At 39.0% G+C, this 23,519-nt stretch overlaps 1 protein-coding gene across 2 annotated transcripts; it reads right to left on the bottom strand.

Moving 5' to 3' along the window:
• Positions 650-3,589, bottom strand: LOC107624003 (uncharacterized protein YDL183C). Of its 2 annotated transcripts, XM_021113308.1 has the most exons (9): positions 3,451-3,589; positions 3,023-3,259; positions 2,823-2,887; positions 2,628-2,726; positions 2,419-2,466; positions 2,194-2,263; positions 2,035-2,106; positions 1,523-1,651; positions 650-1,003 (listed from the first exon to the last, which is right to left on the bottom strand). In XM_021113308.1, exons 2-9 carry the CDS (start codon positions 3,224-3,226, stop codon positions 857-859), a joined length of 834 nt encoding a protein of 277 aa, XP_020968967.1. In that variant the 5' UTR covers positions 3,227-3,259; positions 3,451-3,589; the 3' UTR covers positions 650-856. The 2 variants fall into 2 exon arrangements, with proteins under 2 accessions (XP_020968967.1, XP_016181917.1); XM_016326431.2 differs by lacking the exon at positions 3,451-3,589 and having other exon boundaries at positions 3,023-3,302.

Here is a 23,519-nt window from a genome sequence, read left to right on the forward strand (position 1 = left end):
GTGTTGTTTGATTCATGTGGTCGATCTTCTTGTTGTTGTTTAAATTTCTATAAAATAAATAATAAATTATTACTTACTCAAAAAACTATATTATTGGACAAAGAAATTTTGGGATCGGGTGGTTTTGGCCATGCTTTAATTGTATAGAATTAAAGATAAATAAAAAAATGAGTAAAAAAACTTAGAGCTAAAAATAAATAGTTCATATTCAAATGTTAAATTCAATAGACAAATAAAAATGGCACTAAGGGATTTTTTTTTCTTTTGTTATCTTTAGACAAACAAAAAAACTTAAGAGCTTTCCAAAATATAAGCTTTTTGTTATCTTAAATTTGACAAATATAATAAAAATAAAAATTACTCCTAAAAAATATTTAAAGAAAAATATCTTTTATAGTTTTTTGAAAATATATATATACATTTGTCTTAATTTAAACCAACTATAACTAATTTCCTAATTCCTATAAAAGAAATTTCCACAAGAATTTACAGGCAATTCAAGTTTAACCACCGTTTGATTATAGAAATTAGTGAATAACAAGGTTATGATACGAAACCATGACACTACTCAAAACTCCCTCATTTCATTTGTTGTTATATATTATTTTGTTTACCAAAGATAGTAAGGGGAGAAATTAGAACTAGAACAAACGACCAATACTCAAAGTCTCATTCATACAATTGAAATTACACTACCAAAGATGAAGTTATTCACGAGTAATATGTACTCAAAACTCTGAGCTGAGTTAGTATCTCTGTAAAATCCTACTTACAAAAATTCATGTAATTACACCTAAAAATGTAAATGAATTAATTGGAGAAAAAAATAGCATGTTGCATTACAAAATTGTGATGATCAAAAAGTAGACTTCTCGTATTTTAGAACATCTTTGGTGTTTAAATCATATATCTTGCAAATTTTTGTGATGGCTTCTTGACTCAGGCCGTCTTTCCCATCTTCAAGTTCAACAAGATCCTTAAGTTCTTCCGATGGCCGCAATTTCTAAGTCATATTTATTAAAAGAAAAAACAAAGTACAAAATGCATGTTAGCACATAAAATAGTATTACACACTTTGGAAAGAGGGGGATATGACATGAGATTAGTTGGGAACTAAATTAGGGAAAGTCTAGGGAGCCAGCAGATTTATTAAAATCTGGCCAGCACTTAGCCAGCAAAAGGAAAATGAGTGATTCTCCACCATTAGATGAAATCTCACACCATTAAATACACTATTGATGGCTACAACTTACAAAATCTGCTGTCCCCCTAGCACTCCTCACTAAATTATATGATTAAAAGGTCAAAATTGTAGCATTAACTCAAATGTTCATTAAGCAAAACAATAATATGCTTTCACTTTTGCACATCCAATGTAGCAAGGGTTTAAAAAATAGTTCTAGCCTACAAAACTATGAAGCATGCATTCTAAATATAATAACATATTTTGCAAATTGTTAAATCAATTACACTTGACAATGTCTATCTTGATGCTATAGATCAGATTGCATGAGACACTTACCAAGTGTGGTTCATGTGAACTATTATGGGTTTCATTGGTTGAGTCCTTATGCTCAGTTTCCTTCTTATGAGTCGATGTGTTAAACATCTTGCTGCCATTCGAGGCGAGTTGGAATAGCTTCTCACTTCCCTAAGAAGGTAACAAAAAACATAACAGAAACTTATGCACAACTCAAGATAAATCAAGTCAGAAACGAAGCTCGAAACATTATACAAAAATACTAAGGATCCATTGGCCTAATTGAAAGTGAACATATATCAAGAACCATGCAATTTTCAAAGTCCTTCCAAATCAAATGATGCCCCTTCCGAAACATACTAGGCATAAATGAACCCACTGATTGCACATGACAATAAAACATGGCACTATCATATGAAAGTAGAGAGCCAAGACAAACATGAGCAGTAGAGACATCTCTGATTGTGGCAGCAAAACAGACAAATTACCATAAATTATTATAGAGAGAGAAGAATAAACTGCAAGTGCATTGCAAATCTAAGAGTATTACAAACCTGAAGGGCTCTCCAATGAGAATAAGCCCGAAATGAAACCCAAAAGAATGGGACATTAGGCAAAGGTAAAACCTACAATGTACAATTAAGAATGGGCATCAATTGAAGCAAAGGATAGATATTAAAGACCAAACACAAGTCCACCGAGCACATACATACCGTCAGTGCAGAGGTCAATGGAATCACTGAAACCGTAGCATATAAGTATTTCCGGTGGATAATTGTTCCCTGTAAATGAGACAATAGTTCATATGACAATGAAGATTTAAATACAGAATTAAATTGGACGCTACAATAACAGATTCCAGATTAAATTATTGTTCCAACACCATCAACTTTTGCTGTTTTTTTTTTTTTTGGAACAGGTGTTTGAGGGAGAATTACCTCATAGCAATATGTCTTAATCTTCGGCGAACAAGTTGTGCATTCAGACTGCAATAACATTTTAATTGTCATATATCAGGCAAGGTTTCTAAGCACCTAGGTGAATCTACTATTAAGAGTAGTAAACTACTAAACTATTCCAACAGAACTTCGAACAGCATATCCAAAAACCAAGCAAGTATGCATCAAAACAAGGCTGCGGCACCAACCTTGAAGGGTAAATGACTTCGACGCTAGTGACTTCCTTTGATATAGATTTCAAGAATATCTCTGAGGGCTTAACCCGTGACAAAAGCCATAACCCCAACCTGCAACAACTCAAATCACATTTGAGCATATTATGCATAGTGTAATCAACACTTTTAAAAGACTATCATTCAAAACCCACAATGTAACAAACTAACCCATGAATCTTCTTCTTGATAGACCCATCCGGTGCTTTTTCCAAACCAATCCAAGCCTTATTCATCTATTAACCGCAAACACAACCAAATAAAGCAATTGGTTAAGAAAATAGTACACACAAGAATGTGACAACCCAAGAAACAGAAATTGACAAAGAAACAAAGTTAATACAATGATCGAAACAAAAAAAAAAAGGCACCTTGTTGGCACAGTAATCAGCAAGAAGCTCAGCTTTGGCATTAAAGGGTTTATCACCAACATTAACGTCCTTCCACAGTTCTTTGAACGTTGAAGGAGAATGGGAGGAAGAAGCAGCTGAATTCTTCTTAAGAGAATGATCAATGGATCTGCTGAAGCACCAGTTTCTCCCTCGTATGGGGAACACAACCAATTTGGCTCTCATGTTGATTACGTCCCTCTTTTGGCGGCAAGAACCCTAGAAAGTTTCCAACCAGAGAAATGTTCAATCTTGGCGGTGAAGTTACAATCTTTGATGTGAAATGAAGCAGAGTCCGAATCAGCGTAGTTTGAATATTCAGTGTCAAACTCGAAAAAGTAAAAAGGAAAAGAAAAATAGTAGTGTTAAAGAAGAAGAACTGAAAAGGGGTTAGATTTTCTTTTCTTTACCCTGAAAAGGAACAAATTACGAATGAGGCATGAATGACAAAAGAGATTATGTCAAAACGATGCGTTTTGTGGGGGGAGAGTCACAAACGGACAAGAAGGTAGTTTCAGTAATGGCAATTATGCGGCATTAATGGACAAGACATATTCCCAGGGATCATATGAAACATTCAGAAGATACGCTTTCTAATAATTATGAAGGAGTGGTTTGTCAAGCACATGATGGGATGAGGAATGGTAAAGGGCTGGAAACTACTAGGCCCAATAAAATTGTCATGGATCATGCTTGTTGGGTGAGGGGCAAGGCAGGGCGGAATAGGCCTTCTGCTGGGTTACCTAACCGGGTTTGTTTTGACCCAGTTCTACCTTTGACCCGGCAGGATCACATACTCTTGGTTCACGATCCATTGAAGACGGCGCCTCCAAGGTTCGGTCACGAACACGACGGGACACGCCATGAGGGGGAGCTGGATTCTGGAAGCCCCGAAGCGGAGACAAGGGGTAAGTCCGACGAGCCAACTCGGCAAGGAAGGAGGAAAGATACCGCCGGTTCGGAGCATGGCCGCCTGAACGAGGCAGAGCGTGAGACGCGAAACCGGGGAGAGGAGGGCTGTGGACAGTGCCGCGAGACGGCTGAGGGTGCTCCGGAATTAGCGGCTGATGGGACTCAACAAGGATCGACCTGCGAATTGGAAGTCATTATTGACGAGCGTGAACGAGAGCTGTTGAGGAAGGAGACGGCCTTGAGAACTGAATTGAGACATGGTCAACGAACTCCCTGTAACTCGGACGTTTTGGAGAGGACGCGAATTCCAGGAGATACGAGCCAGGGAAGGGTTGTCGGAATAATCACAAACTGCAATGAACCAGAAGCAGACAGGCAGAGTCGAGGTAAGTATGGCTTGGGACTGGAAGAGAAGGAGACTGTGCTGGATGGATTGGCCCAGAATGGTAACGGACAAGAGGACGAGAGGGATAATAGTGCAGAATCAGGGCCAGAGATGAGAGATTGCTTGAATGATGGTACGAAAACAGGTCCTGAAGATCAGAGGCCGAGTTGGGAAGAAGAGATGGCTGAGAACAAAGAGGCTTGGAAACTAGCTGTAGAGTCAGGAGCTCAGTGCAGTGATGAGGAGGACATCATGGCTATTTTGCAAGAGTAGAATGAAGCTATTGCTATGAAGCGGAGGCAGGCTAAGCAAAAAGAAAAAGTCCGAAGAAGCCGACCAAAAAACCGTAAACAGGTGTGTAATAGTTTGATTAAATGATCTTTAGTTCCTGGAATATACGGGGGTTGGGAGGTGCTGCAAAAGTTGGTATGCTAAAGACTTTCAAAAATAAATTTAAGTTGGATATGTTGGGCCTGATAGAAACAAAAAAGGAGTTAATAACTAAATTCGATGTTGTGCGTATCTGGGGAAGTGACAGAACATTTTGGGAGTCTATAAGTTTCATTGGGACTTCTGGAGGGTTATTGCTAATGTTGGATGAAGCGGCTTTTAAACTGTATAACTGCTATAAAGGAGATAGATGGATGTGTATAGAAGGAGTTGTGGTAAAAGATAATTTTCATTGTGCTATTTGCTTAGTGTATGGTCCGCATGAGAGAGCTGAGAAGATATCCATGTGGGAAGAATTGAGTTATATTGCAGGATTGTGTCAGGTGCCGTGCTATTTCTTGGGGGATTTTAATGAAATTGTGCACTTGGAGGAAAGGAAAGGAGCGACTACATTATCAGCATCTGTGGCAGAGTTTAAGACATGGATAAATGATATAGAGTTGATTGATTTGGCACTGAATGACTGAAGGTATACATGGTTTAGAGGATAGTCGTGCAGTCGTATAGATAGGAGCTTAGTCTCCGTGGGGTGGCTTGATGTATACCCGGAGCTGTGCCTAAGGAGTGGCCCGAGAGGTTTATTGGATCACTGCCCTTTGGTTATGGAAGACAGCAGAAGAATTGAGGGGCTACGACCGTTCCGTAGCTTGAACTCGTGGTTCACGCATGAAGGATTCTTGAGAATGGTGAAGGAAGAATGGAGGGAACTAGGTGATGTGCAATTCTTGCAGAAGATGAAAACACTGTCAGAACCACTACGTAGATGGCATAAGCAGCATTTTGAGGATATGGCTGAGCGGATAAAGAAGCTTGAGGAAGAAATTAGGAAGGTGGATGATATAGTTAGTAGCGGACAATATGACGGTACAACAGAGGCTAGGAGAAGGGCATTAATGAGGTGCTGCGAAAAGTGGTATCTAAGACAGGAGATGCATTGGAAGCAAATGTCAAGATCTCGGCACGCCAATGAGATGGATCGGAACACTAGGTACTTCCATAATATAGCTTCGGCGAGAAGGAGGAATAACCGGATTGAGTCGTTGGTTCTTAATGGGAGGCTAGTGAGGAATCAAGCAAGAATCAAGATTGCGGTTCAGGACTTCTACAAAAGCCTGTACCACCAGGAAGCGTCCCCAAGGGTGACCTTTAGGGATGGATTAGTTAATCGCTTAGAGAGGGAGGAAGCGGAAACTCTAGAGACGCTACCATCAGTAGAGGAAGTGAAGGAGACAGTTTGGGATTGTGAATCTTCTAAGGCTCCAGGGAGTGACGGATACAACATGTATTTTATAAAGAAGTGCTGAAATGAGATTGGAACAGAATTCACTGCAGCTGTGATGGGTTTCTTTGAGACTGCAAGATTATCAGTAGACGCTAATGTCACATGGGTAGCGCTAGCCCCAAAATTTGTTGGGGCTAAGGAGATAAAAGATTTTAGACCTATCAGTATGGTTGGGTGTGTCTATAAGGTAATCTCTAAATTGTTGACACGAAGGATGCGGAGTGTTATGCCAGGCTTAGTTGGAGAGTCACAGAGTGCCTTTGTGAAGGGGAGAAAGATACATGATGGAGCATTAATTGCATGTGAAACAGTACAATGGTTGAAACAGAAGAAGAAGGCATCAGCGATTATTAAACTCGACTTCCAAAAAGCGTATGACAGAGTCAAATGGTGTTTTGTTGATACTGTGCTGGAGAAGATGGGATTTGGAAGAACATGAAGGGCATGGGTTAGGGAGTGTGTTACATCGGCTTCAATCTCTATTCTGGTTAATGGGTCACCATCGAAACCATTCAAAATGGAGAGGGGATTACGTCAAGGTGATCCTTTATCACCATTTTTGTTTGTCCTAGTGGTGGATGTGCTTAACAGGATGATAGGGGAGGCAGTTAGGAATGGTCGGATATATCCACTCTTAGTCGGTAGGGACAATATAGAGTTATCACACTTACAATTTGCTGATGACACTATATTGTTTTGTCCGCCGGAGGAGGAGATACTGAGAAACTATAAGAGGCTTCTGAGGTACTTTGAAATGATGCCTGGCTTGAGCATTAACTTTGAGAAGTCTAACTTGATACTAGTGAACTGCAGCTCGGAGTGGGTGAATCGGATGTGCCAGCTACTAGGTTGTAAAGAGGCAGCTCTACCGGTGAGATACCTTGGCATTAGCCTAGGAGCAAATCCGCGGTTGGTAAAAACTTGGAAGCCGGTTCTAGATAAGGTGAAAGAGAAACTTAGCTTGTGGAAAGCCAAAACTCTTAGTAAGGCTGGTAAGCTGGTACTTATTAAGTCGGTAATTAACAGCCTACCTATTTATTACCTGAGTTTGTACAAGATGCCTAATGCGGTAGCCCGAAGAATAATATCCTTACAGAGGAGGTTCTTTTGGGGGAAGGATGATGGTCGACCTAGTGTGGCCCTTGTGAAGTGGGAGCTAATCCAGGCACCAAAGAAGTTAGGAGGATTGGGGGTGGGTGATGCGGTGGTCCGGAATATAGCCTTACTATTTAAATGGTGGTGGCGGTTCTCGAAGGAAGACTGCCCTCTATGGAAACAGATTGTATGCTCCTACAATAACTTGAATCCAAATCACTTGTTGTCAACTCAGACATTGCCGAAGAGGGGGGTCCGTGGAGAGATATATGTCAAGTGCAAATAAAAGAGCAACATGTCAGGCAGAAGATGATTGATGGCCTTGCTATGGAAGTAGGAGATAGAAGATCCACCAGATTTTGGGAGGATACATGGCTACAAGTGGGGAAGCTGAAAGACTCCTTTTACGAGACTCTTCTTACTTTCAAACCAAAAAGGATCAGTGATTGGGGAGTGTGGGTTCTGGGATAGGATAAAGTGCGTTTGGCACTTCCAATGGAGAAGAGAACTACGACAGTGGGTGATGAGATAACTTTTGCGTGGTCTAGAAAATTGCGGATAAATCCTCGTTACAAGTATAGTTTCTAAACCTTCAAAAGTCCTTTCATACAAACATTTTGGGTGTCACAAGTAACAAACCCCTTAAAAATTGTTAACCGAGTATTCAAACCTCGGGTCGTCTTCTCAAGGAACTGCGAGGAAGTATGTTCTTATTATTGGTTATAAAGGTTGTAATCGGGGTTTAGAATGTGAGAAGCAAGTAATTTAAATGACGAGTGAATTAAATGGCAATTAAAAATAAATAATAACTGTAAAACAACTTTTAGCAAGGTAGAGGAATTAGAGGTCCAACTTAGTTATCTCTCTCAACAATAATGAAAGTTGAATCTAAACTCCACTTGGTCAACCTTTACCAAGGCAAGGAAAAGTCAATGGACTAATTAAATTGACCTTTGAATCCTATTTATCTCCTAAGAAAAGGTTGGGATTACTCAAGTTCAACTCAATTAGCAAGATCACGATTATCAATTGTGTTGAGTTTAATAACTGTTGAGTTACTAAATTCTTAACCAGAACCAAAAGGGAAAAAAGTAAAATTGCTGGAATAATAAAAATATCTTTAGATGGGAAGCAATGATAACTTAAGTCAAAGAGAACAATCATGAACTGAAAATACCTCAAATATCATTAATTCAAATAACTGTCTGTAACATGGAATAATTCATAAATCAAATTATAGTAATCAATTCAAATGTTGGAATCAAATAAATAGAAGTAAAAACTAAAAGAACATTAAAACCTAGATCCAGAGTTACTCTTAAAACAAGAAGAAATCCTAAATCCTAAAAGAGAGAGAGAGAAGATCTCCCTCTCAACTAAATCTAAATCATTGAAAGGTAAAAATATGCGAGCTCTCCCTGAATGGATGCATTCCCTCACTTCATAACCTCTGGTCTATGCTTTCCGGACTTGGATTTGGGCCAAAAAGGACTTTAGAACTCGCTGGGGCGTGTTCTGTAATTTTCTGGTGCGTGGCCTCTGTCACGCATCCGCGTGGATCACGCGGTTGCGTCATTCGGAGCTTTTCCTTGCCACGCAGTCGCGTCAGTCATGCGACCGTGTCATGTGCGTTCTGCTTAAGGCTCGCGGTCGCGTCAGTCATGCGGCCGCGTCGCTGAATCTTCGCTTCTGGCACGCGATCGCGTCGTCCATGCGATCGCGTGAACACCAGTTTCCTTAAAGCTCCGTTTTGCTTTCTCCTTCCATTTTTGTATGTTTCCTTTTCCATCCTCTAAGTCATTCTGCCTTAGAAAATCTGAAACTACTCAACACACTAATCATGGCATCGAATGGAAATAAAGGTAATTAAAATAATTAATTTTTAAAGCTTAGGAAACATGTTTTTCACAATACGACATAATGAGGAAGGGAAAGTAAAACCATGTAATTAATGTGAATAAGTAGATGAAGGATTATATAAATCACTCAAATAAAGCACAAAAGAACTCATGAAATATGGGTTTATCAACCTCCCCACACTTAAACACTAGCATGTCCTCATGCTAAATCCAAGGTAAATAATTAAGGTTAAAGTGATGGAATGTTATGAAATGCAACTTATGCTAAATGCATCTACCTAATGAGTCATGCAATTCTAATTCATCCACTCATATATAAAGTCTACATGTAGTCAAATTATTTCACATTCTCAAGGAGATATATATATATATATATATATATATATATATATATATAGCTAACCCTTAAATAATAAAGCATTTTAGCAAATGAGATGGGAAAGAAAACTTTGTACAAACTTGCAAAACAATTAGTAATTTAAGTACAGATATATGTTGATGAGTTATTGAACCCTCACTGGATTATGTGTTTACTCTCTAGTCACTCAGTGTTTATTGGGTTTATTCACTCTATTTCTCTTTTTATTCTTAATTTCTATAGCTTTGTTCTTCATCTAACCAATCAACAATTATAGAATATAGTCATACCAAAACTCATGAGGTCTTTAATTAAGGTTGTAATGGGGTCAAGGCAAAGGGTAAGGATATATGTATAAGGCTAAGTAAGCTAATAAGTGAATCCTTAATTAGACTAAGATCTCACCTAACATACATATTTAGTAAAATAAAATTTTTTTACCTATTTTCTCATATTTCCCACTTATTGTTACATGCTCATGTTTCACTTTTTATTTTATTTTTTTATTCCATGTGCATTGTTTTCATTGGAGAATTTTCTTTTTGTATTCCCTCTTATTTAGATGCTGAAAAATAACTTTTTTTTAATGCACATGATAATTAGATCACTTAGATTTTCTCATGAGCATGCTTCCCAAATTTTACTTTATTCCTTTTTACTTTTTCTACCTTTTTGGTTCTATCATCCATGTTCCCAAAAGGTTTCCCACATTTAACTCTATTCATGATTTTCTATCTTAAGCTAACCAAGGATTCACTTGGGATTTTCTTTTGTTTTTCTGCTTAAGGCTAGTAATTTGGCTAAATAGAATAAAGGGGTTTTAATAGGCTCAAGGGGGCTAACAAGGGTCATGTAAAAGGCAGGCTAATTTGGGGGTGAGTGAGCTAAAATCAAATGATGGCCTCAATCATTCTCTTGGTATGTATCTATTCTATATTCTATAATTGAACATATAGATTAAAGCAAAAGAAAGAACATCAGAATAAAAAGAAATGTAACACACAGAAATGAAATTATGGTTTGAATGCAACCATACAATTTAAGCTCAAGACTCACAGGCTGTGTGTTCTCTAACTCAAGCATCATATATCATTTATATATTGTATGCAGGTTTAGTTAAAAATTCCCATTATTCTCTTGAAAAAAATTATTTAGGGTAGCTTTTAAAGTTTTAATGTTCCTTCTTGATGAAATGTTGTCAACTAACATGTAATGCTATATATACAAGGTGTGGGTTGTTTTGATTCTGTTAAAGTTTCTAGTTTACTTTCTTTTTTTATTTTTTTATTTAAACTATACTATCTTATGCTAAAAAGGGTAAAATATACTAATTAATCCACTAATAAATCAGAATTGCAAACTAAACTAAATAACTAAAATAAACTAAATAACTCAAATATGAACAAAAAATGTAAAATGCAGAAAATAGAGTAAAATATACAAGTAGCAATGTATAAGTACTCAAAAAATAACAATAAAAGAAAAAGAGAAAAATATAGAAAAATATCCAAAATGAAAGAAAAAGTATGTAGTAGTTCACCAAAATAAATGCCAGAGATGGCGACCTCCCCACACTCAAAATGAAGCATCGTCCCCGATGCTCAATCAAGCCGGGTGTGAAGGAGTGTCATCACTGGGAGGGATGGTAGCTGGGGTCTCTGTGGCGGTGGTGGGCTGAGAGTTTGGCTGCTGTAGAGGGAAGACTAACTGGATTGGGATCTCTGGATCTGCAGCCTCAAGCTGATGTGGGGCAGTCTGCTCTGTGGCTGCCTGCTGAGGAGTCTCTGCATGGGAATGAGGCTCCTCCTCGTGCTCATCCTCCTCCTCCTCTGATGGCTCTGATGGTGTGTCGGGCTCGGAGGGGATGTCGGCGCCCTGTCTGATCATCAACTTCAGATGGGAATAGCGTCGCCTGCTGCGGCGCTCCAATCTCTCATACTGGCGCCTGTTACGGTGCTCCATCTGATCAAGCTGGCGGAATAGACGGTGCACGAGGCGATAAACCGGCTCAGAGGCGGGTGGAGGTGCAGTGGTGGCAGTAGGGGTAGCTGGGGCAGCTGTGAAGAGGGTCCAGCAGACGGAGGGGCAGTCTCATCAGTAGCAGTGGCAGGTGGTGGTCTGTAGCCCAGAGCAAGGAAGTTCCTGCTGTGAGGAATGATCTTCCTGCAGTCCGCTGCTGGTGGTCGCTCATCGGCATCCTCCCAAGGCACATCAGCCTGACGGCCTAGCCGTGTAACCAGATAAGGAAAGGGGAGGGTGCCTCGGATGTGGGCCCTGGCCATATAATGCCGGATAAAACGAGGCAAGTACAGGTCCTTACCCTCCAGAACACACCAGAGGAGGGTGATCATGGCAACCGGGATCTCAGTCTCATGAGTACTCGGCATCACATAATTGCTCAAGATCTGATGCCATAGCCGGGCCTCATCATTCAGGTACACTCTCTTGAGCCCTCTAGGCATGGTGGTGTTCTGACCCATCTCCCAAGAAACAGCAGGGTCGAGAGCAATCCGTGCCTTCACAACATCCCAATCAAACTGCAACTGACCCATGTCCTCCTCAGCTTGTGCATAACCATCTGGCTGATCGGACTTGGCTGGGAGCTGGAGAATGGTCTCTATGGCCTCTTCAGTGACCAGAATTTGTTTTCCCCTCAGGTTCACTGCATCAAGGGTAGTAAGGTAGTAGTTGCAATAGAATTCCCAGACCCAAGATGCATTGACCTCTGTCAGTGATCTCTCCAGAAAGAACCAGCCCCTTTGCTTGATTTGCTCAGTAGTGTATTGCTGGAGGGCTTCTGGAATCTTCAAGGTGCGTTCCAGTTATAGATTTCTGGAGTTTGCAAAAGTCGGGTACTTCAGCTCACAGTACCGGTTTGCAAATTTTATAAGATCAGTAGAAGGGAGCAGCTGGTCAGCTTTTTCCTGCTGTGTGAAGTTCTTCTCCCGCCATGATGAATCGTGCATTAGAGCAATGATGGACTGGGAGGAATCTCCTCTCTTGCGCTTGCCAGTGGCCTTGCCTTTGCCTTTCCTCTGTGAGGCAGACATCCTGAAAAACAGAAAACCAGGAATTGGATAAAAAAATAGGAAAGCAAATAGGCAATTAAATAAAGGAAACTCCAAGCGGCAAAGGAGAAATAAAATAAGGAAAATGAGTATATGAAATGTGATTGAATTAATGTTAAATGGAAAGAAAATAAGCAATATGCCATGGTTAGAAAGTTAGAGGAAAGTGAAAATAATCAGAAAAGAGATCAAAAGGGTTAGTATGGTTAGGATTTGAAAGAGAAATTAGTAAATTAAAATTAGTGAGTTAGGAAAGTAAGTGGCATAGAAAAAATTCCATATAACAAGGATTCATAGGTAAGAATAGAAGTACTCATAATCGAATAGAGAAAACAGGTTGATGCTGATTCGAATAGAAAATCAGAAATTGGAATCAATGAATCACAATTGCAGGTTATAAACCAGGAAATCAAAGAGGATAAGAACGTGGCCCTAGCATTCATGAAATGGTTTGGGGGAAAGCAGAGTAAAACAGAGTTGCCAAACCAAAATAAGAATGAAAACAATTTTTAAAAAAAAATTGGGCAGCATTCTGGCTAAAATTGGATTGTCCCGGAAATTAAACAGCAATCATATCAGTTCATATGAATTAAAAGAAAGCAAGCTGCATGTACATAGATATAGAATAAACATAAAAACTCAATGTAAACAGCAGCAACATACAAGAAAGCAGCATATGAATCATGATTACAGCAGCAACATATTTGCACATAGGATAAAACAGAAGTAAGAACAGTGCAAGTAAACAGACCTAGATCCACTAACCACAGTCTAAGCTACCTAACAACCTAAAAATCCACTACAACATGCAAGTCTAGCTATCCTAATCATGAACATAAACGGAATAAAAAAATACAGAAAAGTGACGAACGGATAAAAAGGATTGCGTGTTACGGAACCTGGTAAGCGGAAGGGGTGGAACAGGGAAGAAGGTGGCTGCGGCGGCATCCGGCGCGGTGATGGTGCACGACGACCCGGTGGCGGCTGAGGGGGCAGTGGCGGCGAGGGTTTTTGGGTTGGTGATGAAGAAGGGGGGTGTGGTTGGGTGGCGGAGAGGGAGGGGGCGCGGCTGGGTGGCGGTGGTGGCGGAGGCAGTGGCGGAGAGGGGAGAAGAGGANNNNGCGCGACTGATAGGGTTCGCGGGCTGGGGGTTATATTTTCAAATCCACGCGGCCGCGTGGGGGACGCGGTCGCGTGGTTGGGACGAAAATGGGAGTGACGCGATCGCGTGGGGGGCGCGATCGCATGATAGGGGGGAAGAAGGGTGACGCGATCGCGTGGGTCGCGCGACCGCGTCGCTGGAATTTGTGCTAAACGCACGACTCCAGCGCCGTTTTAGCGCGACTCTCTGTCTCCTTTTGGGTTGATGCGCAATCCATGCGACGCGATCGCGTCGCTCACGCGGTCGCGTCGCTCACGCGGTCGCGTGGGATTGGTATTGGGTAAATGACGCGATTGCATGGGACATGCGATCGCGTGGGCCAATTTGTGCGAAACGCACAAGCGCCGCACGATTCCAGCCTAACTTTCTGTTCGTTGGATCCGTACGTCGATATATATATCACGCGGCCGCGTGGTTCACGCGGTCGCATGGGTGGTGTTTTGCGCGATACGACGCGATCGCATGGGGCATGCGGTCGCGTCGTGCAACTTTTTTTTTTATATGCATGAAAAATGCAGAATGCAATGACTATCATGAATGCTTATGCATGATTCCAGGTTTAATAAATTAAAATGAAAAAGGAAAAATGAAAGTAATTAACAAGAAATAAATTGAAAAAGAAGCGACCATACCATGGTGGGTTGTCTCCCACCTAGCACTTTTAGTTAAAGTCCTTAAGTTGGACACTGGAAGGGTATCCTGTTATGGTGGCTTATGTTTAAATTCGTCCAAAAATTTCCACCAGTGCTTGGAATGCCAATAGCTTCCGGGGTCCCAAACTAGGCATGTAAAGCTTCTGAGCAGCTTCAAACCGATATTCAGCCTCCCGGGATGATGAATGTTAGAATATAATCCATGATCCCAAGCTGTGTTTTTAGATTCGCCTTCGTTTTGATTTGCAAGTTTCCATTCGGGCGGGTTAAAAAGTAGAATCTCACCGTGGCGACCAAACGTTCTCCGTGATCCATGTAATTGAGCATGATACCAATCTGTGTACTTCGAGGTGAAGCGTGGAACCTTATTGAACCTGGTGTACCAGTTCTGAGTACGAGCCAATTCCCTCTTACCCTTAAAGCCGCAGAGAGCTCTGAGTTGGCCATCTGTTTCAAGCAAACCATATTCAAGTGAATAAGTAAAATTATAAGTTAAGGATTGTACCCACTTGAAGCTTGTATTGGGTGGTAATGGCCTTGGGATAGGTGTTTTTGGTGGTTCTGCAAGTTCCGTTTCCTTGTGCTCTTCTATGAATTCTTCCACTTCCTTGCAAAGATCTTCAATTGTATCTGTATCCTGGTCAAAGTCTTCTATGTCTTCCTCATCACTCGAGTCATAGATTGGAGGTTGAGAGAAATCTACCTCCGCATCGTCTTCATATTCACTTGGGGAAGATTCTTCGATCTCAGAGAATTCACTTGCGGACGCAAGTTCATCACTCGGAGAACTAGATTCTTCTTGGATTATTCCGTCTGATTCTTCGTAAACGACTTGCCTTGGAGATTGTACGGTATCCTCCTTAGCATTAACTGTGGCATCTTGGACGGGGTTTTCCTCAATTCTGGATTCCCAAGGAAGTTCAGCATCGCCTAGATCTTCAACCAACTCTTCTTCTTGAACAATGACAGCTTCTTCCACTTGTTCTAGTACGAATTCATTCTCTGTCTTGTCCACTGGAGCCTCTAGTATTTCCTTCATGCTACGCTCTTCATCGGGCTGTCCACAGGGAGCTGTGGTTGATCCTTGTATTTTTGAGCGCCTAGTGGCCCATTGAATCAGTGCTTGCTCCAGTTGTTGAACGGTGTTTGAAATTTAATTACTGTTTCTTTTAGGCGATCCTTTGCTTCGCGGTTTGCCAGACTTGGACATGATACAAAGGAAAGTGGTGATGATTGGGAACCATTGGATTGGTATTGGGGTAAGGAAGGATCATATGATGGCGAATGGTGAAGAGAAGCTTGTGAGTGTGGTGGTTCGAGATTATGTTGAAAGGATGGTTCATATGCACGGGGTGGGGCTTGTTGGTAGTTACAAGGTTGTCCACCATGTCTTTCAGCTGGGTATGCACGGTGGAATGGTCTTTGTCCATGATATCTCGGAGGGTGTTGCTGCCAAAAGGGTTGATTAGATCCTCTTGGTTCCATCCATCCTTGATTGGTCTGACCTTGATGCACATTTCTGCTGTAACTTCTATTTCCTTTAACAATATTAGAACCAAACTCAAAGCGAGAGGGGTGAGAGTTCATAGTAGCAAATAAGGATAAAAAGGAAAAACAAAAATAAATAAACAAGCAAAAGAAAAATATTTACAATAACCAATAATAAGGCAAACGTTAGCAGTTCCCCGGCAACGGCGCCATTTTGATGAGATAACTTTTGCGTGGTCTAGAAAATTGCGGATAAATTCTCGTTGCAAGTATAGTTTCTAAACCTTCAAAAGTCCTTTCATACAAACGTTTTGGGTGTCACAAGTAACAAACCCCTTAAAAATTGTTAACCGAGTATTCAAACCTCGGGTCGTCTTCTCAAGGAACTGCGAGGAAGTATGTTCTTATTATTGGTTATAAAGGTTGTAATCGGGGTTTAGAAGGTGAGAAGCAAGTAATTTAAATGACGAGTGAATTAAATGGCAATTAAAAATAAATAATAACTGTAAAGCAACTTTTAGCAAGGTAGAGGAATTAGAGGTCCAACTTAGTTATCTCTCTCAACAATAATGAAAGTTGAATCTAAACTCCACTTGGTCAACCTTTACCAGGGCAAGGGAAAGTCAATGGACTAATTAAATTGACCTTTGAATCCTATTTATCTCCTAAGAAAAGGTTGGGATTACTCAAGTTCAACTCAATTAGCAAGATCACGATTATCAATTGTGTTGAGTTTAATAACTGTTGAGTTACTAAATTCTTAACCAAAACCAAAAAGGGAAAAAGTAAAATTGCTGGAATAATAAAAATATCTTTAGATGGGAAGCAATGATAACTTAAGTCAAAGAGAACAATCATAAACTGAAAATACCTCAAATATCATTAATTCAAATAACTGTCTGTAACATGGAATAATTCATAAATCAAATTATAGTAATCAATTCAAATGTTGGAATCAAATAAATAGAAGTAAAAACTAAAAGAACATTAAAACCTGGATCCAGAGTTACTCTTAAAACAAGAAGAAATCCTAAATCCTAAAAGAGAGAGAGAAGATCTCCCTCTCAACTAAATCTAAATCATTGAAAGGTAAAAATATGCGAGCTCTCCCTGAATGGATGCATTTCCTCACTTCATAACCTCTGGTCTATGCTTTTCGGACTTGGATTTGGGCCAAAAAGGGCTTTAGAACTCGCTGGGGCGTGTTCTGTAATTTTCTGGTGCGTGGCCTCTGTCATGCGTCCGCATGGATCACGCGGTCGCGTCATTCGGAGCTTTTCCTTGCCACGCGGTCGCGTCAGTCATGCGACCGCGTCAGTCATGCGGCCGCGTCGCTGAATCTTCGCTTCTGGCACGCAATCGCATCGTCCATGCGATCGCGTGAACACAAGTTTCCTTAAAGCTCCGTTTTGCTTTCTCCTTCCATTTTTGTATGTTTCCTTTTCCATTCTCTAAGTCATTCTGCCTTAGAAAATCTGAAACTACTCAACACACTAATCACGGCATCGAATGGAAATAAAGGTAATTAAAATAATTAATTTTTAAAGCTTAGGAAACATGTTTTTCACAATACGATATAATGAGGAAGGGAAAGTAAAACCATGAAATTAATGTGAATAAGTAGGTGAAGGATTATATAAATCACTCAAATTAAGCACAAAAGAACTCATGAAATATGGGTTTATCAGTGGGAGACAGATACATTGAACCAACTGCTTTATGTCCTGCAATCTGTTAGACTAATAGCAGATGTACAAGATAGAGTCTTGTGAAAATTTAATAAGGAAGGCATTTATTCTACTAATTCCTTTGTGCAGGATTTGCAGGAAGAGATTTTGGATGAGGAGCTACTGAGATATAGGTTCACGAAGGAGATCTGGAAAGGCCTAGTTACTCCTCGAGTGGAGTTATTCGCCGGGTTTGTGTTGGTAGGCCGGGTCAATACAAAGGACCGGCTAAGTAGGTTGGGGATCATACAACAGAATGATGTTTTGTGCGTGCTGTGTAAGAAACATGCTGAAAATATACAACATCTATTTATTACTTGTGAGTACTCTTGGCAGGTGTGTTGTGCTTGGATATCGGCGTTTGGAGAGACGTGGGTTGCTCCTGGTAACTTGAAAGAGCTTTATGAGAATTGGAGATCTGTGCCGATGAGAAAAGAGAGGCGTAAGTATTGGATACTTGGATTCTTCTCAGTCATATGGATTATTTGGCTATGTCGGAATGATGTTATATTTCACAGCAAGGAAACAGGAATTGGCGAATGCGTGGAGCAATCATTTTCATGTGCTATGGAATGGTGTTGTAAATAACTCATGTTGTTGATGGCTATGCCGGAGATGACATAGGAGTTGTTAAGTATTTATAGTTATTGTCTTAGTATTACTTTGCTCCACTTGTGTGTTGAGCTCTTACTTTCAAAAAAAAAAAGGTAGTTTCAGTATTCAGTATGAAGATGATGAAATAGAAAAGGGGTTAAGAATTCTCGGGGAAGAGAATTTAGATGATTATGGCAATGAGCGATAAACTTTTCAATTTTTTTTAACAATTGAGGGAGTAAAGTATGATTTTCTGTTATTAATTTTTTATTTAAGACTAAAAATAAATATGAAAGAAAAAATAATAAGAGATTAGAGATCACACTTCACGCTTTCAATTTTTTTTAATAATTGAGAGAATCCATTTCCATAAGTAATATTGAGGGGTAAATCGGTTTCGGTATTTAGCTTTACTCTCTAATATAATAATGGGTTACTCTTTATGTTTTAATTTCTTTATTAGCAAAACATTGTACAACTGTAATAATAAAAAAGATTAAGTATGATTTTAGTCTTTAAGTTATATGCTGAAAAAAATTTTTATTTTCAACCTTTTTTTACATACAAAATTGTCTATAAAATTTAATATAGTTTTAAAATCGTTCTTCAGATCAAAATACTCTTCTCTTCTTCTTTTTCTTCTTCTTCATCACAACATCTCTTCTTCTTCATCAAAAGCAAAAATAAAAGCAGAAATAGAAATAGGGAGCCAATGATACCTCTTCTTATTCTAGAAACAGAGATATTGTAGCTCTCTTTTTCCGTTTACACTCTTCACTTGTAAACACCAACCAAGAAAAAAAGAAAACCAAAAAAAAAACTAATTCATTAATTAATGGATTCGATAAACTTGTTCAAGGGGTATGGCAAAGTGGACGAAACAGAGTAGCAAACCTTCTAAAAAAATGCTCACAAGCGCCTCATCATACTCATAGTATCCTCCATGCTCCTCATCACTATCATCATTGCCACCATCCTAGGCACTGTCTTACACAGCCGCCGTTCCTCCTCTTCTTCCTTTGGCCCCTCAAAGAAACTATCTCCACAGAATCAAACACAAAAATAGAAGTAGAAACAAACGCAGAAACAACTGCTCATGGACGTGCAATAAGATCAAAGAAACAGAATTCGAATCAGAAGCACAAGAATAATGAAATAAGAATTAGAATCACAAGTACAAGAACAATAAAATCAGAATCAGAATCAGAGGTAGAAAATCAAATCAGAAGCAGAAGAAATTAGAAACAGAAGTAGAACGAATCAGAAACAGAACCCTAGAGAGGACCAACGGCGAGGAGCAGGACGAGGAGCAGGGTGAGGACGTGGAGCGGCGGTGAGGACCAGAAGCACTAGCGGCAGTGGCAGCAGTGGTGGAGCGCGACAGTGACGAGGCACCCCTCTTCCTCTCCCTAGCCATGCTTTTTCTCCCTGGCCGTCCCTCTTTTTTCCTTTCTCTTCTTCTTCCCTCCCCCCTCGCATGATCCCCCCTTCTTCCCTCTCATCTGTTCTATTTTTTTTAATTTATAAATTTTTAGGGATAATTTAATAATAAAAATTACAGTTTTGGTAAAAAGAATGATTTTAAAACTAAGTTAAACTTTAGGGATGATTTTGTATGCAAAAAAAGATTGAAGACGAAAAAAATTTTTGGCTTATACCTTAAGAACCAAAATCATACTTAATCCTAATAAAAAAGTTTATTTATACTTCACAATCAATTTTTTTTCCTTAGAAGATAAACGAAATAAATATGTAAAAAAACTGTAACATCAAAGTTGGAAACTAGGATTTTTTATTTAAATAAATAAAATAAATCTAATAATTAGCAAAATAAATAATTTAAAAAATATTTACCAATTTAAATACCTTAGTCTTATCTCGTTTACAGTGTAAACGAGATAAGGCACATCGGCTGCACCGCGGATATCTCGTTTACACTGTAAAAGAGATAAGGTCGTACCGCGCCTATAAGTATAACTCATTTACAGCGTATATCTGGGCCCCTTTTTGACTTAGTCAAGCTCTTTCTCCCCTCTTTTAATCGTTTCCTACCATATTTGAGATTGATACGGTGATGGCACGCCAGGCGGGGAACGACGGAGACATCAATAGATTGAACGAGACATCGCATTACGCTGGGGCAGCCGACTTCGAGGTTAGTTGCATACTGTTTGGTTAATCTAAGTATGTGGACATTGTTAGGGTAGTCCTGTAGTGACAAGCACTGAGTAAAATGCTTTAGGGATTGGTCTGTAGGATGAATTTAGAACTGTATTTGTTTGTGTAAGATTGTTATAACTTAATTAGGATTTGCTTACTGGCATATGTAACTTAGAGACATGTGTAGACTAGAAACATGGATGTATGTTCTTAAGTAGAAGTAGCTCTATGTTCTTTAGTAGACTACAAAATTTTTTTATTATTTCTTTATAAGTTAAAAAATATTTTTTTTCCACAGAGGCGTTACCTTCTACTGCCCTGACGAGTCAGCCATACCCTTCCTCCACCGGACGCCATCGTCCCGTATCTGGCTGAGGCCGGATTCGGCGACACGGTGCCACTCAGGGACTTCACTTTTGACAATTCCCTGATTTCGACACTCGTGGAGCGATGGTGTCCGGAGACGTACACGTTTCATCTCTCGTGGGGTGAGGTCACTATCACCCTACAAGACGTGGCGTACCACCTAGGCCTACGCGCACAGGAACCCGTTGGGGGTGCCTTCGTGACTTCGGTAGGTGGCACGGCACAGAGACGTGGGCCATGGTGGAGCAGTTGCTTGGTGCCAGGCCTCCGGTGGCGGCACAGCAAGCTGCGCAGAGGAAGAAGTCCTTCACACTGAAGCTAGTGTGGTTGCGTGATCGTGGCACGGCACAATTATGTATGGACTATTGTTGGGCATTAATGCCTTGAATTCGTGAGAAATATGAGACACAAAAGAGAGAAAAAAAGTTTGTGAAAAATACCAAGGGTTACACATGCTTTTATAGCTGCTGCGATTGTCTTATATATATCTTATTTACACTGTAAACGAGATACATTTCAATACTGTTTACACTGTAAACGATATATATAAAGGTTGGACTTGTATGGGTTGAGCTTGTACTTGTAAAGAAGGATCTTGTAAAGGTTCAGAATCCATTTGTAAAGATCTAAGGGCTTGTATTATTGATTGTATATCATAAAATCGTATCATATTTTATACATGAAGATAATTCATTCTTCTAACATGATGAATGCGTTTATTCTTAATGCTTTTCTTAACGGTTTTTACTGATTTTATGGTTTTAATCTGTTGTAGCAACTTTTTGGTCTTGATTATTTTCTTATTTATCTTCTTTATTTCTATTGTTAAATCTGAAGATTCAGTTATTAATTCTCCTATTTTTCTTCTTATTGCCATTACTCTTATTTTCATGTTTCTTCTAACTAGCTTTAAAGATTTAAGCCTTTTTATGAAACTTTTTCATGTTATAAGAATAGAAATAACAATAAAGAAAAGAAAGGTAGTAGACTTACAAAGATGAACTTGTACTCTTATTGCTTATAAAGTTGATACAATTCTTGAAGATGATTACAAATATTTGGAGAATATATAAAGTAAGAAGATATAAGAGTAGTGAGGTTTCTTGAGCTTTCAAGTTTTTGATGATCTTGAATGAATGGGGCCTTTGGTATTTATAAACCCCAAATGATTACTGTTTGAGTACTATTTGCCGACAGTACTGTTTGCTTTTACTGTTTGCCGACATTTACTGTTTTGCCGACATTTATTGTTTGCTAATTTTTTTTACTGAGATCATTTTTCTTTACTATTGGGCTTTTACATTGATACAGTTCTTACTACATTTCGAATGGATCTTGAGAGTCTTGATAGTAATGAGCCAGGCTGGACTAGACCTCTTCGTCTTCTCCAAGAGGTACTGTTTGTATTGCTTGTAGAGAGTTTTGGATATCTTCCTCTGAAGTTGCTGCCGCTAAGGCTGCCATAATTTGTCGCTTCTACGCTAAAAATTGGGTCTCTTTTTTATAAGCTATGTGTTTATTGGTGGTGCTTGAGGCTGTTATTGCTGGACGCTTTTGTGATGTTGTTAACCATTAATCAATAGCTGCTCTTCTTAGTAGATTTATATCATATTTCTTCCACCATTTTATTTTTATTACTCTTACCAAATATTGTATGCTTGGACATTCTTCATATGCTGCTGAGTCATATTCCCATGTCATAATCCAGCTTATTCCCATGGCGGCTATGAATGAAATAAATTTGTATTCTTGTAAAAATGATGACATGCTTTTAAAATATTCATACGCCATGCTGGCTTCTTTTGGGAAGAAGGCTTCTATTGGTCCAAAATTCTGGAACCATGGTTAGAACCATTTGGAAAATTATAATGATATCCCTTTTCTGAACCAAATGAACCAAGAATGGGGACTTGGAGATAGAAATAAGATATGATTCCAGGCTTCCTGGTAATCATAGTAGGTATAACTCTGAGGTTCAAACTTTAACGAGAAACTCTTAGACTAATATGGGGGTACTTTCCACTCTTGTAAAGATAATATTTTTATTATTTTTATTTTTGAATAAATAGGCTACTTGGTATTGGAATCCCTATAATGTGTCAATTCAACGGATCTTGTGTCTACTAATATGAATTCATAGAATTTTTGAGTTTTTTGTGGGTTAATAGGAATATAATGGAAAGTATTTGAAAAAATAGTCTTATATAGGGTTTTTCTGTCTTTCTTGAACCATTCTTTTTTGATGGTTAATATTTTTTATAGGATTGGGTTTTTCATAGTAAGAAAATTGTTCTTTCAAGGGTTGAGTGTTATATAGATCAGATGGTTGTAATAATGTGAATTTATTATTAGTAGTAATTAAAGAGCTCTTAGAAGGTGATGATGATGATGATGCTTTTACAACCTGTGACATCGTCATAGGTCTTAATGATAATTGTTTTGCTGGTACAACAGTAATGGGTAATTTTCTTTCTTTTATTTGGTCAAAAGGTTGGCCATAATCTTTACTGGAGGCTAGTTTTTGCTCCATTCTTTTCCTGCAAAAATTCTCTAGTAAGAAAGTCAGGGAGTGAATTTAATTCTCCTTTTATATGTTCAATAGTAAAGTCAAAATATGATAAAATAGCTTGCCATCTTGCGACTGCTTTGCAATCAGTTCTTATTATAAATGTTTTGTTAAATAAATCTTTTTGAAATTTTGAAACACATGATACTATGGCAAGTATTTCTTTTTTAACTATTGCATAATTTTTTTGTGTCTGGTTCCAAATTCCTGAATGATATTTTACTATTTGTTCTTTTGAGCTATTAGGAGGTATTTGTTTAAGAATTCCTCCATATCCTAATTTTGATGCATATGTTTCAACAATTAATTTAGCTGATGGATCTAGTATACTTATACAGGGTATTTCTTTTATTG

The sequence above is a fragment of the Arachis ipaensis genome, chromosome B10 (genome assembly GCF_000816755.2).
Source record: "Arachis ipaensis cultivar K30076 chromosome B10, Araip1.1, whole genome shotgun sequence".
Classification (NCBI taxonomy): Eukaryota; Viridiplantae; Streptophyta; class Magnoliopsida; order Fabales; family Fabaceae; genus Arachis; species Arachis ipaensis.

What these genes read in the sequence shown, in the direction of transcription:
- LOC107624003 (XM_021113308.1), bottom strand. Translation starts at nt 3,226, where the DNA reads ATGAGAGCCAAATTGGTTGTGTTCCCCATACGAGGGAGAAACTGGTGC. An exon ending in CTGATTACTGTGCCAACAAG is followed by an intron (nt 2,888 to 3,022) that starts GTGCCTTTTTTT and finishes TGCGGTTAATAG; the next exon opens with ATGAATAAGGCTTGGATTGG. An exon ending in GTTCACATGAACCACACTTG is followed by an intron (nt 1,004 to 1,522) that starts GTAAGTGTCTCA and finishes AATATGACTTAG; the next exon opens with AAATTGCGGCCATCGGAAGA.